General features: G+C 42.8%; 1 protein-coding gene and 1 long non-coding RNA gene across 10 annotated transcripts in view; one reads left to right on the top strand and one right to left on the bottom strand.

Moving 5' to 3' along the window:
• The window catches only part of LOC130147232 (uncharacterized), a 40,653-nt gene extending 22,146 nt beyond the window's left edge, over nt 1–18,507 (bottom strand). Inside the window, exon 1 of the long non-coding RNA XR_008821172.1 lies at nt 18,265–18,507. This is a non-coding gene — a long non-coding RNA (uncharacterized LOC130147232). The remainder of the gene's footprint in view (nt 1–18,264) is intronic.
• The window catches only part of CHCHD6 (coiled-coil-helix-coiled-coil-helix domain containing 6), a 115,998-nt gene that overhangs the window by 68,064 nt on the left and 21,012 nt on the right, over nt 1–26,922 (top strand). For 7 of the 9 annotated variants that reach the window (XR_008821171.1, XM_056334072.1, XM_056334071.1 and 4 more), the window contains one exon: nt 9,918–10,053. Coding sequence is in view for 7 of the 9 variants with exons in the window: in XM_056334072.1 (XP_056190047.1) it covers nt 9,918–10,053 (136 nt within the window). In the remaining 2 variants the exon portion in view is untranslated. Of the gene's footprint in view, nt 1–9,917; nt 10,054–25,690; nt 25,789–26,248; nt 26,276–26,922 lie in introns of all 9 variants that reach the window. The other 2 variants (XR_008821170.1, XM_056334066.1) reach the window with 2 other exon arrangements.

Below are 26,922 nucleotides of genomic sequence, written 5' to 3'. Positions count from 1 at the left end.
CAGACATACTTTGTGCATCAGAGTATGTGAAATATTTCAGTTCAAAGCTTTTTGTCATGGAGAATGCAATGAAAATAGGAGCTGATCTCTGATCCTCAGATTGGGAATGAAATATTCCACTGTGCATCATGGTGGAAGCAAGGTTTCTTCAGGGTTCCTAGTGGTTTAGTGTTGATTTAGACGTAATGACAGATCCACGCCAAAATCCAGAACTTCTTGTGTCTTTGATCCCTCCTCCCCTTAGCTTGAGTTGGGAAAGAAGTAATGAATATTAATTAGTGACCCATCTGAGCTTATTTGTGCTGTGTTTTTCTGCCTCCATCTTCCAGTGGGTGTGCTGGTGGTAGTGGCACAGGGTTGATTTCTAGAGGACTGAGGTTAAAGTTGTCTGGGGAAGCTTTCCAAAAAGAGTGGTAAATTAAAGATGTCAGAAGTAATAATGCCTGAGAAACCACTTGTTACCAGTGAATTAATGACTTGTTTGCTAATTAGAAGCCTAAGGCAAAGATGAGGTAACAGTCCTAACAATCTGGTCATTAATTCAGTAGCAACTGATTTCAAGGGCAGTGTTGCTATTTTGAACAGTAATTGTGTTTCTGATTCTGGATTACGACACTTCACACAGTGCATTTTACTTACTGTTGAGTTGGTCTCCTCCCAGAGTGATGGAGGCATAATAGGATGGGCCAAACACAAGTACCAGTGGGGGAAATTTGAGGAGAGTAATAGTTTGTTCTGTAGGTCAGAGCTTCTGTATCTCCTCCTTCTGGGGAAATAAGGACTGTGGCAGGACAGCTGTTGACATCTTTCATCACAGTGATCCATCTGTACAGAGGAAGTTGGTGGTGTTTGTTGTTGGCTGAGGAGGGATTGAGGTCCTTTCTTCCCTTTCAAAGGCAGAGAAAAATCATCTCTGCCATCAGACCAGGCTTCAATGACGTTATTTTTCACTTACTTGGTGTGATTTTAATAGTTCATGATGTTACTCTGACTAAATAGGTGTCTAGGCTATGGGGTCCCATCAGCTTTTGTGGTCTCAAGATCAGGTTGTATCAGCCTACTGTGAGAGGACCTTGCTGGGACTGGGTCTTCCTTCCTATCCTTTTATTTCCCTTGTTGGTCCTGGAAGTGTCTCTTGCCTGCCTGTCTGGGACATACACATACCACGCCAACAAAAGTTGTAAGTAATTTGGCTTGAAAAAGTGGCGTTTGGAAGACAGGATCACTTGCTTGTTCAGGTATGAATATTGTTTCTTCAGAGAGAACTTCTTAGCACTGTGCTGACCGTGAGTGCCACTAACAGCACGGTGGAGCATCTTCAAGTAGGCATAGGTCTCATTAACTCACCCTAGACATTTGATATGCTCATCTTCAAATGTAAACCCATCTTATCTACATTATTTTCTATAAGGATTTTTTCAATTCTCTAAGGACTTTTTGAAATTATAATACTTATTTAAAAAAAAAAAAAAGAAAAATAATCATAACTTTCCCCCAAAACCAGGCTTTAAGACTTTGTGTGTGTTCTTTGAAAGCTCCATTATTGATGTTCTTTGGGGGATGAGTAGCTGCTTAATGGGGATCTTTCTGAGTCCGTCCTCAACAAATTGCACAGCATGGTAAAAGGGGACACAGTGGTTTTGAAGATTAGAGCATGTGGGCAGAATCAAGGGTTGGTGGTTTTTTTGGTTTTTTTTTTTTTTTTTAATAAAGTGAATATGAAGAGCTTCATATCCCACCTGAACTTTAATGCTGGCAGCTTCATTCTCCTCTCGGAATTTCTTTCTGCATCTTTAGCAGGATATGCCACTCTGTCAGTTCAGGATATACTAATGGACTCATATTTTTGTCCGTCACTGTTACTCCTTTGTGTAGTCTGGTGTAAATTGTAGGGACCTAGTACAGTGCTTAGTGACACTTCAGAAAAGTAACTGCTGTTAAAATGAGTGGTCAGGGTTTTCTTTTAAAAAAAACCCAATTCGTTAGTCTTGACATCATTACGAGATCATCTCACATAGGAAAAAATTTACTGAACCTGCCTGTCTCTCATGCCTTGCAGTTATATGAAATCAGTGTATCACATCTTCAGTTACCTTCTTTAGAATACTTTTGGGGGAGGGGGTTTAATAGATCAACAGAAAATACGGGCCCAGGACTCTCCCAGCAGGCGGTTTCCCAGCTAACTCCCAGACAACGTAGCACTACCACAACCCGTATATTCTTGGGGCCAGTGCTGCATGCATTCTGTAAGCTGCATGCATTCCCTTCCTGACCTGAGATCTTAACCAGTTTTAGATGTTTTTTATCTGAAGAAAGAAAATCCTTATACGGGTCACTTGTTGGGCTGTTTGTTGTTTTCAGATTCAGTTATTGCTTGCTATATTGCTTTTCTGCCTTGTGGGAGCTGAGCCAGCTTCCTTTCTGATTCAGAGAACTCCTTCCAGCAACAAGATTCTGACTCATTTCTGCTTGGCTTCCAGAGACCATTTTGCTGCTAACTTTAGGCTCTTCATCTTTGCTAGTCAACTTTCAGTAGCTTGGCATCTTTGGAAAAAATGGTGCATGGCTTTGTGGGCAGGAGGTCCATTTCTGTTAAGTTCTGTATCTCTTGGCAAGTGAAGGAAGTGGCCGTAGTTTTCCTTTCATCTTCCAAACTGGCAGTTCCTCATAACTTGGTATTCTACCATCATAATCAGTAAAGAATTTACATCCAAATGTATATTGGAATTATCCACTTGTGGGGAAAAGTCTCTCATTATTCCAAACCACTTGCCATCTGCCATGCAGAATGCTAATAGGGTTGATTAGTTATTGTGTTCACAGGTTCAGTAGGATAGGGATCATTTAATTTTATATGGTTTTGTACCATTTTTTTGCATATTGCTAACTTCCTCCTCCCCCCAGAGACACCACCAAAACTCCAGTGCCTGCAGCTTATGGGGAGCTAAGGAAGCCAGTTAAATTTGGTTGACACTGTGCTTGGCAAAGCACAGTGAAGTATAAATCCAAGTCTTTTAGGATGACCCATTGGTCAAGTGGGAAATGACTACTTGTGAGAATAAACCACAAAGGAGGGCAGGGGAGTTTGTGATACATTGAAGTAAGAAGGACAGAGGGCTGGAACCAGCTTTGGATGGGTCACGTAATCTCTTTGCATCACTTTGGAGATTTGGAGAGAATGTTGTTAGATTTCCAAAATTAGAGGTTGTTACAGAAAACTGGTAATTTTAAATCATTTTCCACTTCAATCTGTATATTTTTGAATTTGGGTTTTGGGCTTTTTGTTTGTTTGATGAAGAAAATGCAGCTGGGTCAGGCTATTTTCACTGAATGCAGTACAGTGACTCAACAAGTTGCTGGCGCTTGATATTTGGACTTCTGTTAACTTTTGTTCACAGCGATAGAATCTAATTACTTACACAGGAGAAGATTTCAGAACAGCTTCTGTGTACCTCTGATCGGAAGGAAAGGAGGTATTTGTCCTGGAAAGGACAAGGGTGCACTGAGTGCGCAAATTGCTGTGGGGAATTGCATAGCAGCTTCAAACAAGCTGTCAAAACAGGAATGGATGTTGGGAAGTACTTGAGTGACAAATTTTGTAGGATCAGAGTCACCCAGAAACTCATAGTATTTTATAAATACACATTTATGAGGCACTTCCATGGACAAAGTAGGGAAAAAGAGAATTGAGTGACCTATTATTGAAACGCAGCTGTCAAGGGGAAGAAAGAGAGGGGGGAAATACTGCAGCCATGTAGTCGTGTGCTGCAGACGGTGTGCCAAGGCATATAGGAAGGGTTTTAGAAAGACAGGAGTACAACTGCTTCAGCTGAAAATTGGACGTAGTGGCCCTATTCACATGAAAATTGTCATGAGGTTTCACCTTTTCTTTTAGTCTGTCTCCTCTTGCTCTACACAATATTAATTCTGCAAGCCTTGTATTCCATCCAGATCAGTGGCAAAGCCCTGATGAGCAGTGTTTTGAATACATGAAGCTGATCAGAAATATTTCCTTCCTGATCACATTAGTTTATCCTCATGAGGCATGCAGTTTGTTTATACTGTGCTAGGTTATGTAGCTTAAATATTACTGAATTTTTAGTAGACATTTGGATAATCTATTAAGCTGCTTATTTCTTATTTCTCTTGCCAAACAGATGCAACATGACTCTGCCCTCTTTCATTCAAGCCGTGTTACCAAGCTGATGTGAAGGATCAGGGAATTCCATAGGTCGCAGTGAGCCGTAGTGTTTGCTTTGTGATAGTGCAGCATCCTGGGGCCTATGCTGCAAGTTAGCTTCCCTAGCTGTTTGTTCTGTGCTGATGAGTTTGTTATGTGTGAATGAAATGCTTCAATTGTGTTTAATTTTCTGCTGTAAATGTCAAGGATGCAATAATGAGAGAGGATGGAACCTTTCTATGTGCTGTGTATTGCATCTGTCTGGAGTTATTTTTCTGACATGTTAAAGAGAAGCCATCAAAGCCAACTGCTACCCAAGGGAGAATGCAGTTTTACAGGTCAGTTAACCACTTATCAGTTTTTATATATGTATAGTACAGCATGGCAGCACACATTTATGTGGCCAAAGCATCACTGAGCTTAATCTGAAATACATGTAATGTACCCTGGATATATAAACATGTTAACCAAATATATGACGCGTCGCTGATTCCTTCCTGACTTGCAAAAACTGCTGCTGTGTGCCTGGGTTTTTCTCAGTGCTGCATGTGCACCTTATTGCTGACCTCTGAGGCTGTCTGCGCTGTGGTGACAGTGGTGACTAATGTGGTTTGCTCAAGTTAGCTCAGACACTGGTCTTAGTCAAATAATGCAGCAGAAAGCAACTAATCCAGTTGTCAGATTTTGCAGCTTACAGGAAATTCCAAGTTGCTCCCCCATTTGGGTTGCTGCTTGCAGCTGTGTACCAGAGCGTAGCTACTCTAAAAGTTGGCTTCTGTGAGGGACCCTGCAAATCTTTGTTTTTTACTTTCTGAGCAGAGTTATCGAAATGTCTGTGTTTAGATAACATCAGTCTCTATCTTGAGTTTTTTCTCGGCTTGGTTGGTTTCCCAGAGTAAAATGTAAAAAGAGGATCTTGCTCTTAAGTCCATCTGGAATTGCTGTTCTAGCAGGTAAAGCCAAGCTGTGCTGCGGTACTCACTGTGGTTACTGATCGTGCACTAGTCTAAAGAGCTGCCAAGTCCTAAAGCATTAAAGTTGGACCTCTGCTTAGCTAGTCTGATTTTTCAGCTGGGTGGAAGGACTAGCAAATACATACACATCTTCCAGCTTTCCCTTGCTTTCCTGTAGAGTCCATAATTCTTCCAAAAAGGGAACCTGTCAGCAGCAACTAGCTACTAGCCATCATGCTGTGTTTGAAACCTGCTGTCTGTGGGGTCTGTATTCTGATGATACTGCCTTAATCACTCCTTGCAGTGAGTTTGTGTGTTTGTCTTTCAAAGCTGTGTTGCTTCTTGATTAATTGATGGACATTTAGACCAGCACTCTTCCTACTATCGCAGAGCTTGTGATGGAAATGCTTGAAGAACCTTGCTTTAACCTCCCAGACGCTTAGCACTTCTTCATGGGGTTTATATCCATGTAGAAATGAATTTGCCAAGACAAATGAGTGCAGTTATTGACTGGAGCAGCCGTTACCTGCCGCTATTGAACAGTTAGGAGAGGGTTAAGAAGAAAACCTCTTCTGAGCCACTAGATTGGCCCTGACTAAGATGAATGTCTAATTCACTCCCAGCGTCCTTACTGCTGCCAGTAATAAAAAGCTTGCTTCACATATTCACCCCACTGCAGACGTTTCTCTTAAATTAAATATCAAGAGGACATATAATAGCACGATTCCACGCCAAGCCAATATTATCAGATTGATGTCAGCAGTGATAATAGAAGAAGGATAAGTTGATGAGATTTCATTTATTAAATAAAGGGAATACGCAGTGATAGAGAGGATTTGGTAACTCTCGATGTGTCAAAATGCAGCAAGATCATGCTCATTCTGTCTTACCTCGAGGGATAGCAGAAAGAAGGATGCCTTTTGTTTCATTTTGAGAAAACCTCTGCCTTCTTTTCCAGACAAAGACCTGGTTTAGATCCCTCCATGGGAGGGGGAGAGGAAGATCTGAAATCATGGGTTTCATGTGTACGTTGTCTTCCTTCCCATTGAACAGTGGTGAAGCGAAGGTGTCTTTCCCCACTACGATGGAGGAGGCACTGCTAATGAGTTTTATTTCTAGATTCTTCCTTTCCTTTTTCCCACCTGTCATCTTTTCTCCTTTCCTCTTCCTTTAGGCAGATGAGAGCGTGTTTGTTATTGGTTTAATCTTTCATATTCTGTACATCTTGCATTTATTTCCAAGGTATTGTCAGAGCTCATCTCCCATACTTCCCTGTCTGAGGTACTGTCCTAGCTCTTCCCAGTCCATCCTTTCTCTCTTGCCTTTTTCCTAGCTGCTATCAATGAGCCTCTTACATCTGTAATCACAATGCCTTTTATTTTAGACAGAGGGTAATTGTCTACTTTATTTGATGGTGGCATGTTATGTTTAAAACTGTGATCTGTTTTAGAAGAAAAGTCAAAGCATACTAGTCCCCTACTCTTATGTATTCAAACCTCATCCCTGCTCCACCATGTTCCTTCCCCCTTGTTGTTAAAGAAATAATAATACAGCCCCTCAAAACAACAAGGTGTTTTCCAAAGGCAGTGTCACGGAGTGTCCAGAAGATTAATTTTTCTAAAGGTTAGTGCCAACAGCCTTGAGCTGGGCTGAGGTTGGAGACAGTTGTCGAAGGGCCCCCTCCTTTGGAAGTCCATGTGCTGTTGCTCTCAGCAGAGATGTTTGTAGTTAGATGTTGCTGGTCTCCATCAGGGTTTTTGTGTGTGTTAATACCTTTTACTTTCAGATATGTATGAGTAAAGCCAGACAACTGAAATGTGCAACTGGTGTATGGGGCTGTTGTGTCCCCCCTTGTGTGGAAATGTTGCAGCCTGAAGAGACTTAACGTGAGCAGGAATGTGGCATCCCTTTGAGTGAGATAGGACAAGAGTAGCGATTGCTGTGCTGGGAGGGCAGTTCCTCAAGCAGTTGTTCACCAAAGCAGTTTGGATCCCCTTTTTCAGTCCAGATGGGTACCAAAACTAAACTGCTGGATGTGGGTGGCTTGTGTACTCCTGGACTCAGCAGGATGTGCTAACTTACGGTGAGCTCACATGTACTTCTTGTCCCGTTGTTTCATGGATCACACTGCACGGTGGGGCACAGTGACAGTTATCTCCCGAGCAGTGCTAGCTTCCTGCTCCAAAGTGAAATGTCATTCTCAGTGGGATTTAACTGGTTCCATTGAATTTCCAGTTCTCTGGTGAATGCACTAATATATTGGTTTCTGTAATTTGTATTGATTATTACCTTAACCAGCTTTGCATTATGTTGATTAGTTTCTCTAAATCTGTTTTGAGAAGCTGGTACAGTTGATGTATATCCACAGTTTGAGATTTTATTTTGAAGAAATGAAGGAGAATATTCTTATTATGGTTCCAGGTACCTGGTACCCAAAAAATCTTTGTGTTGTGGAAAGCGGCATGTATGAATGCTAACTTAGGTACTCGCTGGGCAATGCGTGCCATTCTGTGCTGATTGATCCCTTGCCTCTGGTAAGCTTTAGGCAGCAACACTTACTCTGTGGCTTCTTGCTCACCACTGCATGGATTTTAAATAGGCCTCTGTGCTGTGGACAGAGCACCAAGGGGTGTCCTGAAAGAAGAGGACCACAGACTTTGTACTACTGTCTGAGTCCACAGATGGGTCCTAGCTTTATATTTACTCCAGGCAATGAAGACTGATGCCACAGGAGAGACAGTGAACGAGCAGACACACATAAAAAAGGCACAGTTCCTATAGCTCTCCATGCCAACAGTGGCAACCTCAAGCATTCTTCTAAATATTTCCAAGATGTTTGTACCATATTGTTCAGTTCAGATGAATACAGACTATTTTGTGGCATGCTGTACCTTTTTGCTGTTCCAGTCTTTTCATGCAAATTACAAAATGCCCTTCAGTTTAACATGACTGAGTTTAAAACCCCAGATTTTAAAAGCCTTAACTTTTTCAATGGATTGAGGGATTTGGTGGTATTTCCTGACCTGGTATTGTTTGGTATCATTTCCACAGTCTCACCGATTTGATTAGAGTGGTATTAAAGTTAGTGACAAAGCAAAATGCCAACATTATGAGTTTCTGAAGCTCTCCCTGGGTACTTTTCTATTCCAGAATTTGAAGATTTTTTTAGAATATGGATTTTTAGAGGCTTTAAAGGTGATTTGCTATAGAACTTTGAAATCAGAAATGCACACTAGCCTCTAGCGACCATGGATGGAATAAGTTTCTTCTAAAAGCTGTAAGATTAGTGAAGAGGTGGAAAAAGAAGTTTGTATAGTATCTTTGGTGGTTTCTGATTGAAACCTCAGTGTTTTAGTGGGGCTGTCATACTGTTACTGGTAAATTCTTAGTCATCCATGTATGTTGACAGTAAGACTGAGGACTGAAGAAGTGTCATTTGGAATATGCCTCAGCCAAACTATTTTGAGGGAGCAACTAGGTTGATGATACAGAAAGGACAGATTTTTATTTTTATTTTTATTATTTTTTTCTTCTTTTGGCCCTTCCACTTGGCTTCCTGAGCACCTTACAAAAACGAGCATGTTTTGGAAACTCAGATCTGAGCTCTCCAGAAGCTTCTAAAAGATCTTGGTTTAAGATTTCACGTTTCTTGGAAATCTCTTCCACCTGAGAGAATGAGACATGCCCAGGAACAGGTCATGTTTTCTCTCTGCCTCGCTGTGGAGCCTTGCTGCTGACTGAGTGCCTGTTGTTACTGTGGAAATGAATACATCGTGGCATGGCACTCATGCCTGCCTGTAGCATCAAGCACTTTGCAAGGAAGAGTTGCTTTTGATATTTGGGCCCAGATCTCTGTAAGCATATTGGGGCAGAAAAAGCAAGGAATTAAATGGTTTGTGGTTTAGAAGGCGTCATCTGAGGATTGCTACACCTGAGCATATGTTCTCTTGTTCCTGGTAAAACATACCATGGCAATTGTGCTGCAAATTCCTGCAATTTGTGTCTGCCTGTCTGTGCAGCTGATGACACTGTCTTACTGTTTTTGTGCCATTGTTGCTGGTATTGTTTTACAACGACCTTCCGCTTTATTGGTACTGTTGCTGATGATGTGCCATATGTACACATGCACATTAGAGTATAAGAACATCATCCCTAATTGTTCTTGGGTAGCTGTCAATGCCATTTATGGGGTATGAGTACTAATTGCTTCAGAAATACAAAGAAAAGGATATCTGGTCTTGCTATTATTCTGTTTTTTCTAGTCACTAGGAGAATTGCAGTGCTTCCGACTGTGTTGGATTTTTTTTGAAGTGTTTAAATAGATGAGAATTCAATAGGTCGAGGCGGCTTATTCAACAAGTTCATTCAGTTCCTTGTCAAGACTGTTACAGATCTAGCGCAGGCCCTGCCAGGGTTCCCGAGTTCTGCCAAAGATTTCCAGTGTGAGTTGGGGAAATCATTGAAATCACTGAACCTCTTGGAATTGATTTATTTTTTTCCCCTCCTGACTGTGGAGGAGAGATGATGTTTTGTCTAAGGGTAAAACAGCCTTCCACACCAACCTAGAAAGAACGTGTTCCTTCTTTCTGCTAAGTACCCTGGATTTTTCAGCTGAAAGACACTGTTGGTCATTTGACCCACTTTGGTGATTGTTGCTCCCACCACTTTCTCTGTTAAGACTAGATGACTCCAACGCAGGATTAGTATGTGTGCCCCTGGTAAAGTGGTAGTAAGTAGGTGAAAACTCCTCTTCACACATCTTTCTGTGCTTGTTTTCCCTGCAGGAGGAGGAACACTGATCCTGTCTGTGCAAACCTGCAGTCTGAAATTCTGAAGTGCTACCAAGAAAACAAACATGAAGTGCTCAAGTGTTCGGAGCTGGCTAAGGAATATCAGCGCTGTGTTAGTGCAGCTCAGAAGGTAACAAAAGCTTCCCTGTTGTACTTGCTGGCTTTTCTGTCTTGTTTTGCATGGTGTTTTCTTCTGGGAAGTGTTCCTGAAAACTGTGGCTTCTATTAGTCAAATTGTGATCTTCTTAGGAGACAAGTTTTCACTGGGATCCATTTTCCCACGTTCATTCCACATTTCCCAGCCACACTGTGGTATGTCCCAACTTCACTTCCATCAGTGAGTCCTGTTGTACTGAGCTGCCACCAAAACAGCAGCACCAATGCTCCTAGGTTTGAAAGTCAGTCACAATGATTCTGTAGATTTTGGATGCTGTGTACTGCAAACAGTAGGCAAATCCATTTTGCCAATATCGGCAACATTTTGAATGGGCTCTAAACATCCTCCTTTTATGGGACTTCGCAGTTGGAGGTCTTGCTTCCTTTCATTGCTGCATGAGGAAAGCTTCTTTACTGGGCAAAGCTTCTGCCTTTAAGAAAATTGCACTCCTAAAAAAAATTCATCTTGTGTGGGGTGCCAGCAAGCCTTATGGCTCTTCCTTCCGAGATGCAGAAGCCCTAGTAGGTTCTGTTGATGCCTTAGGACATCATGTTCAGTACCTTGGAAGAATTTCTGGCTATTGAAACAAGTGAAGGAGAAAGGAGAAATAAAGTATTTGGACATAACAACTAGGTTATGGTCTTGGGAAAAGTGAGTGGTAAGAAATAAGCTGCTGCTTGGGATGTCTGGAGTGCAAAGGATGCTGTTCGCCATGTGAGAATTCAGTGGGTCAGATGTCCCTTAAGGGCAGGGTTTGGGTTTTTTTTTGGGGGGGGAAATGTGTGTGTATAGAAAATTCTCTAAAGGGTGCTGAGACTATAGTAGATGGATGTAGGGAAAAGGATGGAGCCTTCTGGGAATAGAAAACTGAGACTCCTCTCATGGGATTACTGATGCAAAGGGTGGGGGAGAGGTGGAGATTTCATAGAAGCAGTCTTTCTCTGTCGCATTAGCATTGTGAGGGGAAGCTGTATGCCTGATTTAAGTATAACATGAAACAAGCTGCCAGCCGGCTCCCAGAAGAAGCCTGACAGAAGGAGATGGGAAAATTGTCAGGATATATTAGACCAAATGTTGTTGCTAGTCCTAGTGGAATTTTTTTCCTTCCTGTTTACAAAGAAGGTCTTTGTATGTCTGCAAATCAGCAAGGTTAAAGCTGCCAGGGAAAGGGCTTTTCTCTGGTATCTTTAAAGTCCCCAGCTCCCAAAACGTGTGGTTTCTTTTTCTTAGCTTTAATGTAAAGTGGTGCCGGTGCTGCTGCTGCACAATCCGTGCCCTCTGTTGCTGTGCGCAGAGCATTGGCACATCTATTGCCAGCCTCCGTTACCTGATGCTTCTTCCTTGCCTCCTGTAAATCAGCCTTGTAGCCTTTTCATTGGAGTGTATCTTTAGCAAATGCATTTACCAGTATGTCTTTATTGCATGCAGTGCGGGTGGAATGTGATTACCAAAGACGACAGATTGCATTAAACTTCAGCATATTTGCAAGCTGCAGCTCCAACCCGCCTGAGAAGGGGGCTGGGACACTGCCAGCCCTGACCCCCAGCACAACATTATTAAACAGTAAATTGGAAGCCAAATGACTGGTAACAGCAGAGGGCAGTGAAAGATCTGATTAACTTATCTTTTTTTGGATTTGTGTGGTCGGTGGGGTTTTTGATATTTTTTTTTTTTAATAAATCAAAAACTGGGGGTTGTCTTGGTTCCCAGAATGTTTGGTGAACTTCAGATTTATTTTTTTTTCCAACTGTTACAGAAGCTTCCTGGAAGGAGCAGTGTGTAGGACATTAATTTGCTGTGGATGATGGCAATGTGGCAGAAAAGCCTCCTTGCTGTGTTTTAGGAAGGGGTGAGAGAGACTAAGGAACAGGTAACTGAACTTTGCATCTAGATACAGGCATTAGAGAGTTCTACAAATACAAATTCAAATAAAACTAAATAAAACTTGTATAAGGCAGTACATCTTCTGTAATTTCCTTTGTCCCAGGACAGCTCAAGCCCTGACAATTTGCCTCACTGCTCTTACAGAGTCCTCTGACTCCTGAGATATATGTAGCAATCACAAGCTGTTGCGTTTTTTCATAAAGGATTAAAACTCCCTCCTCCCTTCCCCTTTTAAGCTGTTATTTGTCTTTAAGTTTAAATTAGCATCTTCTACCAAATGGCTTTGTCTCACGCATTCCTCATTCAGGAAATTCAGGTTGGAGGAGTGTGGGAAAGACAGGCCAGAATCTCTTGATTTCTTGGGTGTATTTTTCCTTTCCTTTTTTTTTTTTTTAAGCGCAATTTGTTTTCCAGTACAGGAGGTTGTAATCAAAGCTGGATGTGTGTCTTCAGCTCACTTGAACGCTGGTGATTTGTTCTTCTGCTTTTTACTAAAGATTTTATAAGGCTTGGTGAATATTCTTTAATGAAGCATCTGGTTCTCTGCAAGTTCCTTTTGATGGCTGGTAAAAATGTCTCCAGGGCATGGTATACATTAGACTCAGAGAAAGCAAGCTCTAGATATCTAGACTGAAAATTACAGCTTACAGTGGATGACATTAATTCTTCACATCTTCCCCCTTACTGCATTGGTTTGAGACTGTTCCTTTGGACACCCGTTTCCCTTCCTATTGCTGTGCATGTCTCTGTGCCAGGAGCTGGGATGCACCCTCAGTTACTTTTGCCCCGCAGACAAATATATCAGGTAATTATTTAATGAGTTTTGAAATTTATTTTCCACTCATTTCCTGTACAGGCCCTCTTATTGGAATAGGTTATTTTATTGCAGTGCATTATAGGGGTATAACTAATGTTACCTGTTTTGTATATTTTCTGGCCATCAGGACGTCTTTTGTAGTCAAGGGAGAAAAGTAGGCACTGCTAGAGCATGGCGCATCTGATCCAAAATAGTCATCTGAAACAGGTCAGCTCAATTGCCATCCGCAAGTGAGTATTTCTTTCTGCCACTTGGGAGGCACATCCAGACCGTGAACACCGAAGTTAATGCCTGTAGTGGGATGTTTGTAGACTTATGGGAGCAGGATCCTGCTCAGATTGCCTGCCTTTGTAGCTAGTATGCTTTCAACTTGCCCTGCCTAACCTGCTCGCTAACTTTGCCATTTATACCATCCTGAATGTTAAGTTTTGGTTGCATCGCCATCGGCTCGCTGCAGCGGTGTCAGCCCGCTCAGGCTCTGGGTTGCTTGCTGCATCCTGTGCTTTGCTTATGTGGAAGCTTTCTAACTTTAGAGTATGTTACTGTAATGTCTCCTGTTTAATTTAGGAGTGTTTTATCTTTTCTGGTGGTCTGTTTTCATGGCTCTGCAGAACTTCAGCTACAGCATAAAAATTGCTGGCTTTAAATCTAATAAAAGCCGGGATAATGGGACAGCTGTGGGAGGGGCAGTTCCCATTGTGTCTTTTAAAATTGCCTGTAGTTTATTGACCGCAAGTTTCACCAAGAGCTACTGCTGCCGTTAGATAATGAGAATTGAAAATTGCTGCTGCTGTTTCCCCAAGGTTTTATCTCGTGCCAATGAGAAGAGGGTGTGGAAGGAAGAGGAGAGTGGGCAGTGGAAATCTGCGTAATTTCTTACTTTTGAGTCCAGATGGAAGGGAAAAACAAATTATTTACTTTATTTATTTTTTTAAGTCTGAGTCCTGTTAAGTGACTTGCTTCCCACCCCCTGCAAATAGGCACTCACATACAAGCCTTTCAGAATATTTATGACCCATTCTGCTTCCTTTATGCCTTGTTCACACCAGCAGGCAAATCTGAATTTCCAGCAAATTTTAGTTGGTTAATTTGTTACGTAATTGGTGGTTATACCAGGGAATCTCCGACCAGCTGCCACTTGAAAAATGCAGCCTCTGGTGACCGTATATTAACGTGACGTGAGATTCCAAACAGAACTGGCTTCTTGTGACTGTGTGCAGAAAAATGTCTGTTAGTGAAGAGCATGTATTCCTCTCTTTCCAAGTGTTTTCTTACTGTCTCTAGGCACCTGTCTTTCACAGAAGGACCAAGGTGAAATTTTTGCGCTCTAGCTCCTGGCCAAACCAAGCTATAAAAAGCTGCACACTCAGACACATGTATTCCCTTGTCAATAGGAGCTGTATACATTGAGCTAGGAGCCATTCATAATTCCGCGCTCTTTCTCCCTGTTCTGCGTCCAGCTTCTCATGATTCTGCTATTCGTAACAGATAAAGGTAAACCTACTTCTATCAAGGCTTTAGGGCTTGTCTGCATAAGGAAATTACAATGCAATAAACTGGTGAGTGAGTTTATGGTACAGCAACTTCTCTGTATATGAACATTCTGGGTTCGTAATAGAAGTGCAGGGAAAATTCACGCTCGTTTACTGTGAGTCACTCTGCTATGCAAACAAGCCCTTGCAAAACACTGACTGACTGGATTCCAGTGGAGGTAGACTTTTAACACAACCTTGAGTCAACTGCATTCTCCTTTGCTCTTGACTGTAATAAAAAGGAATGTGGTTAATTTACTGCGCCTGCTTTTCCAAGTGATCCCAGCGAAAGCCCAGTTCCCATTTGGCGCGCACAGTAGAACATTGCAATTCTACTGGAACTTCATCTCTTATCTGTGGGCAGTGACCTAGATGGCTGAGAAGATGCTGCAGGTAGTGGTGTAGTGTCCCATCCCGATGGAGCAGTTTCACTCCAGCATTTTGTGTCCTGCTGAAGCGTGGCCTGCCGGGAGCTGTCATTTCTGCAACCTGAATCTTTGCTTAAGAGCAACAGCGTTGGGATGCACTGGATGCCACAGGCTGCGCTGCAGGTATCTTTGATCATTCTGGATCATTAGGCTCTTGTTAAAGTGTTGTTTCTATTCTGATGGATTGCAAAATGCTTTGTAGATGGTGTACTTGTTGGGGTAGAGAGTAGCAGTCAGTGTGTGTGGCTGGCAGAATAAAGTGTTGGCCAGGTGTAGTGAGGCCCATATTTGTGCCTGAGAAATGCCAGGGTTTCACCTCCCCCGGGATTCTGCAGAGGTAGATCTTCGCTGTTGAAGTCTCATCAAGGAGATATATTTATACCACGCGGTATGCTACTTGAAATGCAATGTATCTAACTTGGAAGGCTTTAAGGTTGTTTGAGCTTTCTGAAATTCAGCTTTGTAGTTTTAGATAAATCTGTGTGTTTCATATCTGGAGGACGATATGCCCAGCCATCCTCCGCCAAGTATATGCCTGCCCTGCCTTTTGTCAGTCGGTCCTTGCTCAAAGCAAACCGATCTGTAAAGTGTTCTCCTTGCCTTCTCTGTAAAGTCGGGTTTTTTAAAGAAAATCTTCCTTTCTTCCAACCTTTATTTGTGCAAATGCTGTGGTGATAACACTATCGGAGGAGTTTATGACTCAATAAATGGTCTCCACCAGGGAGTCGGTGGAGAAGCCGCAAGCTGCAGGCAGCTGCTGTTTGTTTAGTCATAAACGCAGAGGAGAGCAGCAGTGGATTAACTGTACCCAAGCATACCCTGACCTGTTATTTGCAAAGGTGAAAAGGATCCATATTTTGCTTCTAATTATAAAAGACTGAACCGGTTACTGTTTTGATTTTTAAGGTAGCAGTTCCTGTTCTGGCGGGTCTTGATTCTATACACAATGCTTCATACCCTCTCGAGTTCATCAGTGGGTAAAGTAAAAATACAGAGCTGCCTGAAAGGACATAAACCACCATCTTAATATATGAGGCATGTCCCAGAGCAAACTGCTGGCCTACTTAAAATGGAAATGGCTGCTGCCTGTACCTGGTATTTGCAAAACTGGTGGCATGAGTTCTTCAGTTGCTCAGAGTCTCAGCACTCAGCACTTCATGAAGCCCTGATGTTCCCCACAGCCTGGCATGTCATCAGCATGCATTAACCCACGTGAACAAGTACCTTTCTCTGCTGTCTACAGTCCACATAAAGCTCCAATGTGACATTTCCTGGGGTTTGTAATTTTTTCAGAAAACAAGAGCATAAATAACCTTAAAAGTTTTCTTCTCGCTTGGCTGTGCTTCAAGGCTCCCCTTCCAGAGATACTTAGTCCATATCCTGTATCATCTTCTCTTCTCAAGTTCTTGTATCTTGCCTGGTCTGGAAGGAGCACTTCCAACCCCAGTTCTCTTCTCAAAAACAATCTGTTGCCTAGCAGTTAAATGCACAGTCCATGTGCATTTATTTTTGGTTTTCTGGGTTTTGTTTCTTTGTTTTTTGACATCGTGACGGTGAGGCAGAATTGCCTTTGGGTCTAATTTCTCGCTTGATGGTTCTGATGATCTCAGATACACTCACAGGTAATGTTAATCTAAATCTGCATGTTTCGTAGATGGTTTTGAAGGCAACTTTGTTAAAAGCGGGAAAGAAGTCAGAATACTATTACAATTTCTGAAGGTTGAACTATTTGTTATTTTGTTACTGCTAAAATGTGGTCTGTGTTACAGTTGTTCTTGTTTTAAAACTTAGTTTGCCAGAACCTGTTTTATAAGCTGTCTAAATTTTTCTGTGATAAAAATATTAGAAGAGCTAGCCCGTCAGGAATGAGGGAGGTCATAGCTGACTTGGTGCTGTGATGTAGTCTGGGTGAGTCTGAAAAGGCTCATTTGAAGTTGGGCATCAAAATTTCAAGCAAAGTAGGGCCAGGCACTACCAGGAAAGGAATGTGTTTCTCTGTATTGTGCACGTGCACTCTCTTTCCCTCCCTCCTTCCCAAAGCTGTTTCTCTTTTGACTTAAGTTAATGGGATCTACATGGATCTACTGTATCTAACAGGTTTCTCTGATTCTGTGCTGTCTGTGGTGTGTTAGGCAGTTTTTTCCGGAGAACTGTATTCAGTCAGGTTTATCTAGTACGAGAAACAGTTGCTTGGGGGTGAGAGTGTGTTGTGATACATCATGCTGGTTTAATGCCAGATTTTTTCACAAAAGATTTGTAGCATTGTGTTGGCAAGTTGGAAATGGAAATTCTTACTCAGATTAATTCTGGGAGACTGATGACCAAGCAGTCTTGGACAGAAAGAAGTTGATTTCCAATTTTTAAACTATGTGTTTTGCTGCTGAAGTTAGATTGAAACAGATCCACAAAAATTGCTGTCGATAGCAACTGCTGGTTAGAAGCACAAGGTCAAATGCCTTCAGACTCCCAAGAAGTTCCAAAATAGCTCTGACTTCCATAACTTCTGTGCTAATGTTAGATCCATTCTCTGACAACTTGGCTATAACTTGGGAAATTATATCGGTGATGCCGAAGTCTCCATGACAAACTGGGGAAACCAAAGATTTGTTATGCTCCTTGTTGGTCATAGTCTGTGCAGGATGGTTGCCTGCTCCATGCACTTTGCAGTTTCCACACACCATCCATCAGCTATTTTTATTAGCAGGTCTTGGGGCTGAATACCTTGAGGACTAATAGGATTTAAAGCCTTCACCAATCAGCTGAAGGTGTCTGTGTAGATAACATGTACAGGGGTTATTTTGGTGGCATTGGTCCCAGTCCAGTGGAGAAGTTGCTACCAAGCAAGCGAGACTGCTCTAACTAGCCCTTTGCCGTGCCAAAGAGAACTTGGGAAGTTAATGAATGATGGATGAGCCCTCCTATTAGTAGGAAGCCAATCCTGTGCTTGCCAGAGTGATGGCATGTTGGAAGAGGAGGCTTGCAGAAGTTGCCCTGATCCTGCTTGCTAGTGTTTGTTCTCTCCAAGAGCCTCTCTGTCCAAGACTATGAAGCATTTCTGTAACAAAAATCTAACCTTTGTGGAGAGGCTGCTTTCTGCATTGTGCCTGCATTAATTGTTTGTGGTTTTCACCCCCGTGTGCCACTGTCTGTCAGCCCAACAGGCCTCCTTGTCTGGAAATATTTCCCAATATACTTGTGATGCTTCCAAAGCAATTTAAAGCCATCAACCCTAGTTAGACCTTCTTAAGCCAGTTTAAGTTACCTTTCTGGACAGCAGTGTTTCAAATAAAGGAACAAGACATTGAAGACAGTGTGTTACAGTGGCCTGAATGTAGTACTAGAGTTAGCTCTGCTGCTGATACTTTCCTCTGTTGGCAAGAAACTTGTTTTTGTTTATAACATCTTTTTTGATTAGAGGCCTTTGTTAGGGGCCTTTAAGAGTTGGTGAAAGGCTCTTAAAGACCTCTGCATTCACAGAAGCTGTCCAGAAAGCCAACACTTGTTATAATTAAGAGTTTGTTACCTTGTCACGTGAGGGAAGCAGATAGTGAAGCCTTCAGTCAGGATGGTGCTGCAGTCTCTCGTGTATCTTTTTGTTTCTGAAGTTGGAGAAGCGCGCTTGCTCTGTGTTCACCCTGGGTGTGCAGCCAGAAATGCAGACGGAATTATTTTGACAGTGTGTTCGCTCTTTGTCCCTGCTGAGTGCCTGTTTGTCCTGTATAAATGGATTTCAGGATCAGCCAACCTCCAGCTTTGAATTAGTCTAATAAGGTATGGTAGGTAGGGTTTAAAGGTCATTTTACAAGCAGCTGGTTCCCTGCATATATTAGGTGGAATGATTTTAAAAATAATGCTGTTGGAAAGCTGTTGATTTAACTTTTCAAATATCTGTGTCTGTAAAATCTCAGGTCTTCTGCCTCTGTCCTTCAAGCTCTCTGCTTGCCCTCTGCCTGCTTATCTTTCTGTCATTTCCGATTACCTCTACCCATCTGCCTCTGCATTCTCTCCCACTCGGTCTATCAGTCCACGTTTGCTGCCCACAAGGACTGGGTTTATTTTTCTGAGCAGCTCATCTGTTGGGTTACTTCACTGAGCTGTGTAATGGAAAGCTAAGGGTTACTTAGTTCAGTCTATTAGTAAAGCATTATTACACTGTTCTTTTACTGGGGGACTGGGAGCTCTGAACAATTACCACTACATCTGCAGCATTTTTGTGTCTTTGCAGGTACCTGTTCCTTTCTCAGAATGAATTTAACATTGGTGAAAGAAGATAATGACATTTATTTATTTTTCTTAAACTCCTGAACAGTTTGAAGTGCGCACAGTGACCATTGCAGCTTCCTCTCTGTAGAATGTGTACTTAAATCCTGAACTGATACAAGTGTTTCACATGGAAATGGAGAATGTTTTTCTTCATTTACTTGTTCCCTGGATCCCTCTTTGAGTTTTCTGGGGAGGGTAATTCCAAGTGTTCTGGTGATTTGTGTGCTGTGGATGCTGTCTTAAAAACTGAAGGGAGCACCCCCTTATCCAGGTCATGCAAGCCTTTGGCAGGTGGTGGTGTCCTTCTGCCAGGTCTGGGATGGTACCTTCCCACTACAGTTACTTGCACCTGTACAGACTCCTGGATCTTCAAATCTCCTTTCTGGTTGTTTGAAGTTTCATTCACAACGTGTGTCCTCAGGAAGTGAGGTAACGGAACAAAAAGCAAGCTTAAAAAATTGTGAGCTGGTAGCAGCTGTGACATTTTTCCCTTTCATTCAGGCCAGTCTGCTCTAAAACTTTTATATCTGTCTTATTTTCTGGATGATAATTCCTACTCATGACTTGTGGTTGTAGTTTATTCTCTTCTTTAGTACTGTGTGGTGCCCCAGCCCAGCTACTTAAGCAATTAAGTTTCCCTCTAGGTCACCTTGCTTCTTTAGATGTTACATTAACAGCACCTTCTTTCTGTTCTTGGAGTTTTTCTATGTAGTGATCTCTTGACTATCGTGGAAATAGGTAAGTGATGCTGGACTGAACTGATTTGTGGGTTCTGTGTGGCTGCCTGTTAAGGATCAGATAGTGCCCATCGTGCCCAGCTGCGCCATGGGTCCTTGCACTGCTGCTGGACTTTAAAGGACACTCTTCTGTAAGAGTTTCTTTGCCAGTAGGACTGTAAGCGTTTGGATCAAGGAGTGAAACTATAGTTGGCAAAGTGATTTATCTGCATGCTTCAGGATAAGAGAGAGGTTCGGAAGAAAAGTATAGGTAAACACATCTTTGTGGTATAAACTTCAGGAGGAACTGTGTAATTTAGAGGGGCATATTGGCACAAGATTAGGAAAAATGAGGAAGTTTCTAAATATCGAAGAACTGAGGTTTTTATTTTCTGGGTGAGGCAGCAGGGCAAGTAATATACTCTTTCAATTACATACTTGATAACTTTATCAAAGAAGTTCTTTGTCAGAATAGGAGAATTTCTGGTTATAGATATGATGTGAAGACTTGTTGGTCTCTCCAAAGGAATTGGAAAGGAGACTGAATTACTGTTTGTTTGTCCCGTCTCAATGCCATCTTCATTCTGTGTTTGAGCACTTCTGATTCCTTTTCATGGGCAGAAAAGGAGAGAAAATGTGTACTGCTTTTGGGGCGCTGGCTGCAGCTAAACATAGTATGTCAGTAAATTATATGGGTACTTCTAATGACCCTCTGGGCACTCTGACACGTGACTACTGTGTCTTCTCATGGATTCAGGTGTACGCCAATTGCTGAGTTTGAACACAAGAGGTTCCCTCAGGCCGTATCAACAGGAACAGTTGAAAGCTTTTGTCTTTAGTAGTGCTGAAGGTGGCCTACTTAGGATTATCATCATTTAACAAGCTCCATAATATTTCTGGGCCTCTAGGATGTTGGCAGTACTGTTTAACTTCCTTTGGCACATCAAAGTTGTATTTTGTCTTTTAGTAGTGCCTAAGTGTGTTCAGGAGTATCCTGAGGCTCGGGAAATCTCAAGTCTTGTAGAAGTAGACAGCCATGGAAAAAATATATTGGATGCTGTGATTCAGGTAAGATTCTTCCCAGCTCTATGTACCTTAAGCTGACATGACGAAGGCACTGTGATCGGGCTGGAGTGCACTAGAGAAATATTTGTGGGGAGCTTGTACTGCAGCAGTAACCACCTTATTGTTCTGCAAAAGCCAGCCTTAAAGCATCTGTACAGACTCCGGATTGACCTCTCTTGAGCAGAAGGAGGTTCATTGCTGAGAGCAGACAGGGTGTAATGTTCTAATGTCCCCTCTTTCTAGCCTTTAGCAAATGTCTTGAGGCACATGGGGTGCCACTTTGTTCAAGAACAAGAAGCATTTTGGAAGCTATTAAATGTGAAAGTCTTTATTCTTGTGCTGATGGGGGGTATTATGTGCACACAAAGCTATGGCATGACTTTGAGACAACAGAATGTTCTCCATTTCCTTGTTTAGTGCAGTAACAAATATATGCTGTTTGGGAGATGAGCAAGAGAGGTCCCGGGCTGTGTGAGACCATTCCTAGTACCTTCTTGTTTTGCTGAGCCTTGACATTTGCTGCAATAGAGCACCATAAAATGCAGGAAAGTCTCTCCAATCATGTAGGTGTATTAGCAGGTTTCTTGCACTGATGGATTAGAGCCAGGCTGTGTTCAGTAAATGTGGATAAATAATAAAAGGTGAGATTGTGTGCAGTGATCCCAGGTCTCCTTTCTCCAGCTGCCACCTCCTGTCTGTTTGCCGGGAACCTTTGCACAGGCAAACGGCTTTGCTTGAGAGAACAGGCTATGTGCTATTTTCTGACATAGCCAAAGGTGGGTGACACAAAGCCAAAGGAGAGCTTCTCTCTCAGGGACTGAAATGTCAACAAAGACGTTGTACTTCTTTACAGGGCCCTGACTTGCTTTTGTATAAAAGCTGAACAGATGTTGGAAGGTCAGGAGCTTTGCCATATACAGAGAAGCCCCTGGAGAGCAGGGCAGAGCCTGCTCAGGTGTCACGGGTAACACTGTTCTGGGTTTAATGCGCCAGCGCTTCCCCTGAATTTATGGCTCCCCCCCTAGCCGTGTCTGGAGTTTTACCCTGATTAAGGAAACAGGACTCTTGTAACCATGTTGTGCGGCTGTGAGCCTGGTTTCTGTCCCACTCTGCTTACTCTGAACCTGCTGGTGAGTTGCAGTGGTGTTCCTCAGAAGGCACAAAGGCTCTGAAGTAATAAGTTCCTGTATGTCTTGTGAAAGCAGGCAATTAGGTGGAGGAAAGGGACCCCAGCGGTGCTTGTGCAGGAGGGAATGGTATTGACTCGCCCTTTATTAGACATCAGTTTGGTCACAGAGGAACTCAACTTCAAGGCATGAATCTGGAGGAATCCAAGTGGCGTCGGCTCTGTTGCTCATGAAATGGCCTCTGGTTGCCTAAATGTTTGAGGGGGGGCTGACTTGTGCTTACCACTGTAATCAGCTTCATGGAGAGACTCAACAAGGGCAGCACTGCAGCAACTGAGAAGAGAGAGCAGCCTTGTTTTTAGGGATTGTCCTTTGGAGTCTGCCTTCTCTGCCCAAGTATTGATTTCCTTCTTTGCTTTTGAGAAATGGAAGCACGCCCTTTGTTGCAAGAGGGGGATATGGATAGGGCCCAGCTTTCAGAATTTAATACCCTGATCCTTTAATGTATGTTCTCTTATTTTAGGGCGAGGTAAAAAATGTTAGGTGTGAGCAACCTGTAAGAAGAAAAGAGCTCATGGATCTAAGGTAGCTTGTGGTCTTGCTTTGTGCACCTCTTGTGTTGTTCAGTCAAATGTTTCATGCTTGGGAAATTCATGCCTGGGGACCAGAGAAGCTGCTAATCCTTGCTGGCCTCAGCACCTTCTCCTGCTGATCAGCAGGCAGGCAGTTCCCTGGCAGCTTGTTCTTGCTGCTGTGTGTTGTGGCTATTATGTCTAGCAGTCCTTGTTCAGACCTTGGTCACAGGGTCAATGACTTTTGTCAACTTTTTTCCATCCCCACTGGTCACCCTTGTCCATTTATCATTAAGCCCACTCTGGCACGATTGACAGGAGCTTATTCCAAAGCTTAATGTGGGTGGGGATTAGTAGTAGTGGAGTGTGGCCATTGAGGAATTGGTCGTGTCAGCACGTCTGCATGTAGGCTTTGGACAGTATAGCAGGGGATCATATTTACAAAGTTTTCACGGGCCCTGCGAGTACAGTGGTAGGCTTTGAAGCATGGTTTCCTCTGTGCTCTGCTTTCCCACAAAATCTTCAGGCACGATCCATCAAGGAGTGTGAAATGTATTCAAAATCCCACTGCTGCCTTTTTCTCACAGTCAGCAGGGTTGTGCTTTCTTCTCCGGTGTGGAGTTGTTTGCTGTTGAGAATAGCAGTCTCTTTTCTTGTGATTCCTTACCTCTCTTTGGGACATGATGCCATCAAGAAAACCAGCTGTTCCAATCTGAGAGTTTGCCTCTGCCTTCGTGCTCTCTTGTTGATTGTGTTGAATCAATGAAGTGTTGCAATACTATAGAGAAAAGGGGCGTGCGAAGAAACGAAGAGTGAGATCACACAGCAGGAATATATAGGAGAGAATTCATATGCTGTCACATAGTTCATAGTGGCTGTGTCTGGAACCAGATCTCCTATAATGACAGAAATCCCTCATGGAAACACGAATCTCAGATCCAAATTCTTGCTTCACTAAGTTGTGGGATCCGAGAGTTCCCACACGGAGAAGAGAGCTAGCTAATCTGAGCATCTGGGGAGACCTAACAGCAAGTCCTGGCTGTTCCTGCTGGGAAGATGGTGGCTTTGATAGGTGTTATGGAAGAAATTCTTTAAAGGAGGGAAGTAAGAGAGAGATTCCCTGGATGCCAGCTGTAGCAGAAGAATAGGGTTAAAAATATTCTTCTAGTAAATCCTGCAAATTGCAGTTCTGACCCTCTTAATAGCTTGAACCACTGTCTTGAACCTTTGTCGATACGGACTTTTTGCCTGTGACGCTCAGATTCAGTGGCACCTCTGTTCAGCCAAGAAAACTGCCAGATTGCGCTTTGACTTTGGTTCCAGCTGTTCAGTGCAAAAAGCTTTCACTGCTGCTATGAAAAGCTTTTCTTAAGGGACAACATAAAGCAGTAGGAGTGTTGCAGTGCTTGAAGGTTGGAAGTAGGCATCTTCCCTTGAGAACAGTCTTCCAAAGCACAGCAGTCTAGTACACTGTCATGTGGATGAAAGGTTATAAGGATTGTGCGTTAACCTGTAGCTGTCTGCAATTAATCTGCCTGGCAGGTTTGGAGCTGATAGACGTTTGGACCCATGAGCCAGGTATGGAAGGGAATTTCTTCAGTGGCTCTGAAATGCTCCACAAGCCTCTAGGCTGTAACTGTGCATCTGGATCCTGCCTGCTCTTCCTTGTGATCCTTGGTTCTTGCTCCATCTCTGTTCTTGCTTTGCTTTCTCTGTTAGTACTTTCCTTGGCTTCACCAGTTTTGATTTGTACTTGACAGTGGTACCTGGTCCATCCTGACAGCAGGATGGTAAGTTCACACCATACTACATGTTTCCCCTCAGGCAAGCTTGCATTCTTCCTGATAACTGCCTCGGAATCAACAGTTGGAAATGTTTCTTGATCTTGGCACAAATTTCTCAAGTGCCACTGAAGTTTTGACAAGCTTCTGGAATTGCATGTTGTAGAGCTGTAAGAACCTGCCCTCTTGATTTCTGACTTGGCATTTCTTATTTGGAAGCTTACTACTAGGGAAGTGTTCGGTTATCTCTCTCTTTTTTTTTTTTTTTTCTTTTTTCTTAGTTCTTTTTTCTTTAAATAGACCAACAATATCGTAAAGTTAAAACTGTTCCCCTGAGGTTAACTATCTGGAATCCTTCTCTGAAGCTTAAAAACACTAGAAATTTGCCAACCCTATTGGGCAGGATCTAGAAACATGAAGATTGAGGAATCCCTATTTTGACCTGCAGGCACCAGAACGAAGTGCTGTACAGCACTGCAAAGTTATTTTCTCCATTGTATTTTTGGTTTGATTTATTTTTTGTGGTGTGCTGAATTCAAGCCCGTTATGAATGCCATGCTAGCACTGAGGTGGGTCTCCGTAAGGTCGGGATAGTGCACAGCAAACATTTGAGCTGTAGGGTAAATTGTTCTAGGGTTCTTCTGTGACATTCTGTGATTGAAACTCAGGCCGCAGGTATTTCACCTATGTTACAAACTACGTGTAGATCAGTGATATTGCTGTGAGTGAGTGATACCCTCCTCACCTAGCATGGGCAGTTCTGGCCACCTATAAGATTTTTCTTGTAGTATGCACAAGCAAGCTAGATGCATGCTATTGCCTGGTTTTGCTGCCTCCTCCTCCTCCTTCTCTCTCTTTAATTATATCTTTCTAGAGTCTGGGCTCAGATTTTTCCTTTCCCCTCTGTCTTCATTTTTTCACCTGCTTTCTTCCAGTGTCTTTGTACCATCTCGCGCTCTCCCTCCTCTCCTCTCTTCTGTCCTCTTCGTTTGCATCCCTTTCATTTTAAAACCTGTACTGGAGCTGACACGAGGCTGCCTATTCCCTGCAGCACTGAACTGGCGGCTTGGAAAGAGGAGGCTGCAGTTCCCTCAGGGGGCAAGACAGAGTTCAGTGTCTGTCTTATTTTTAAATATGCATCTGAACGTGGCTGATCAGAGGAGCAAAAGAAGTCTTTGGGTTCTGAGTACTAGAAGCTCATAAGGATGTAGGGTAATCCTCTGCATCCCCCTGTGCTCCTCACTGAGCATGAAAGCAGCCTGGCACAGGGGAGTTTGACTTCAGGAAACGTGGGTAAGATTCAGAGACTCCATGGAAGGAGAGTAGAAGGGTGTGGGTGCTTGTGTAAGCCTCACACCTTCTTTTTCTGCTGCAGCTTCTTTCTCATCCTGTCAGATTGATGCACTTTTTTTTTTAACTCTGAAGGATCCCAAAGTACGTTACCTCGCTACACCTCAACCTTGCAAGATACTGTTTGCCTTGGGCAAGTAAAAGACTGATGATGGATCATCACACTGGCAACGGTGAGGGGAAAAGCTGGGATATCCCGGTTTCGCATTATTATCGCAACCAGTGCCATGACAAGGTATCAGAGATGGATTTACGGGTTTCCCAGTATGAGTAGCAGCTCAGCTAAGGCAGGTTAGTTACCCAGCTGATGAATTTCCTAAATGGTTTTGCTGTGCAACTCTAGCTGCTGGCACCTGTTCAGGCAGCACGGTGACGTAGTCACCTAAAGGGCAAAAGAAAGGCAGGTGCTTACCGGTCCAACCGCTCTTGCCAGCAGTTTAGGATCGGAAGTAAAGGAGAGCATATTGAATTAAAGCTGTAGTCATAATTTTAGTTTAGACAAAATGTATGTAGTTTGGCAGAATACCAGGGTCCTGGCTCTTGTAAAAATGTGTCATGGGATCCCTCAGGACTGTGGGAAGGCCAGGACCTCTATTGGAAACCTTCTGTCAGCTGTGTTACTTTCTTTAACAGGTTACTTTGGTTTGGCGTGGACACAGGGTAAGAACTACTCCTTTCTGCAATATGTGGGATGTTTTTGGTCGTTGAAGTGGTCAAATCCAGTCTGTGCAGCTGGGAGTGTTCGAGTGATTGCAGCAAGAAGTGTGGGAGAAAGTGCAGACTCATCCTTTTCGTTTTTTCTTTTAGTATCATTGATTAGTGAGCAGCCTAACCCATCAGAGGAGATCTCTGACAGCATCAGGACGCAATACCAGATGATTGTTAACTGGAGAACTACAATGACTGTGTTTAGGGTTAGGGTGAAGTAGGCTGCACCCTGGAAAGAGATGAAACACAGACATTGAGGAGGCTACATCTTAGTTCTTCAGAAACGCTCTAATAATCCTGGAATAACAAATTCTTTTGATTGGAGAAAAAGTCCTCTTGTAGGAGTACCTCGGTGTTTATGCTAACTTCTTTCTTAGACTTAAAGAAAGAAGTAGTAGCTAAGACTTTCCAGTTGGAGACTGGTGAAATGATATGTGTGAATGATAGAAGAATTGACTGCTGCGGTGGATGGATTTGGCCTTCTGTTCTGATTCAGCCTTTTTTTGCCAAAGGATCTGTGTTTTTGGACTCCGGTGAGGTGTGTTCGGTGGCTGTCCTTGTAACAGTTTGCTCAGTATTTATGTGGAAGAGGTTGTGCA

The sequence above is a fragment of the Falco biarmicus genome, chromosome 4 (genome assembly GCF_023638135.1).
Source record: "Falco biarmicus isolate bFalBia1 chromosome 4, bFalBia1.pri, whole genome shotgun sequence".
In the NCBI taxonomy this organism is placed as follows: Eukaryota; Metazoa; Chordata; class Aves; order Falconiformes; family Falconidae; genus Falco; species Falco biarmicus.
The sequence above is the reverse complement of the archived record's forward strand: the minus strand, read 5'-3'. Positions and strand labels throughout refer to the sequence as shown.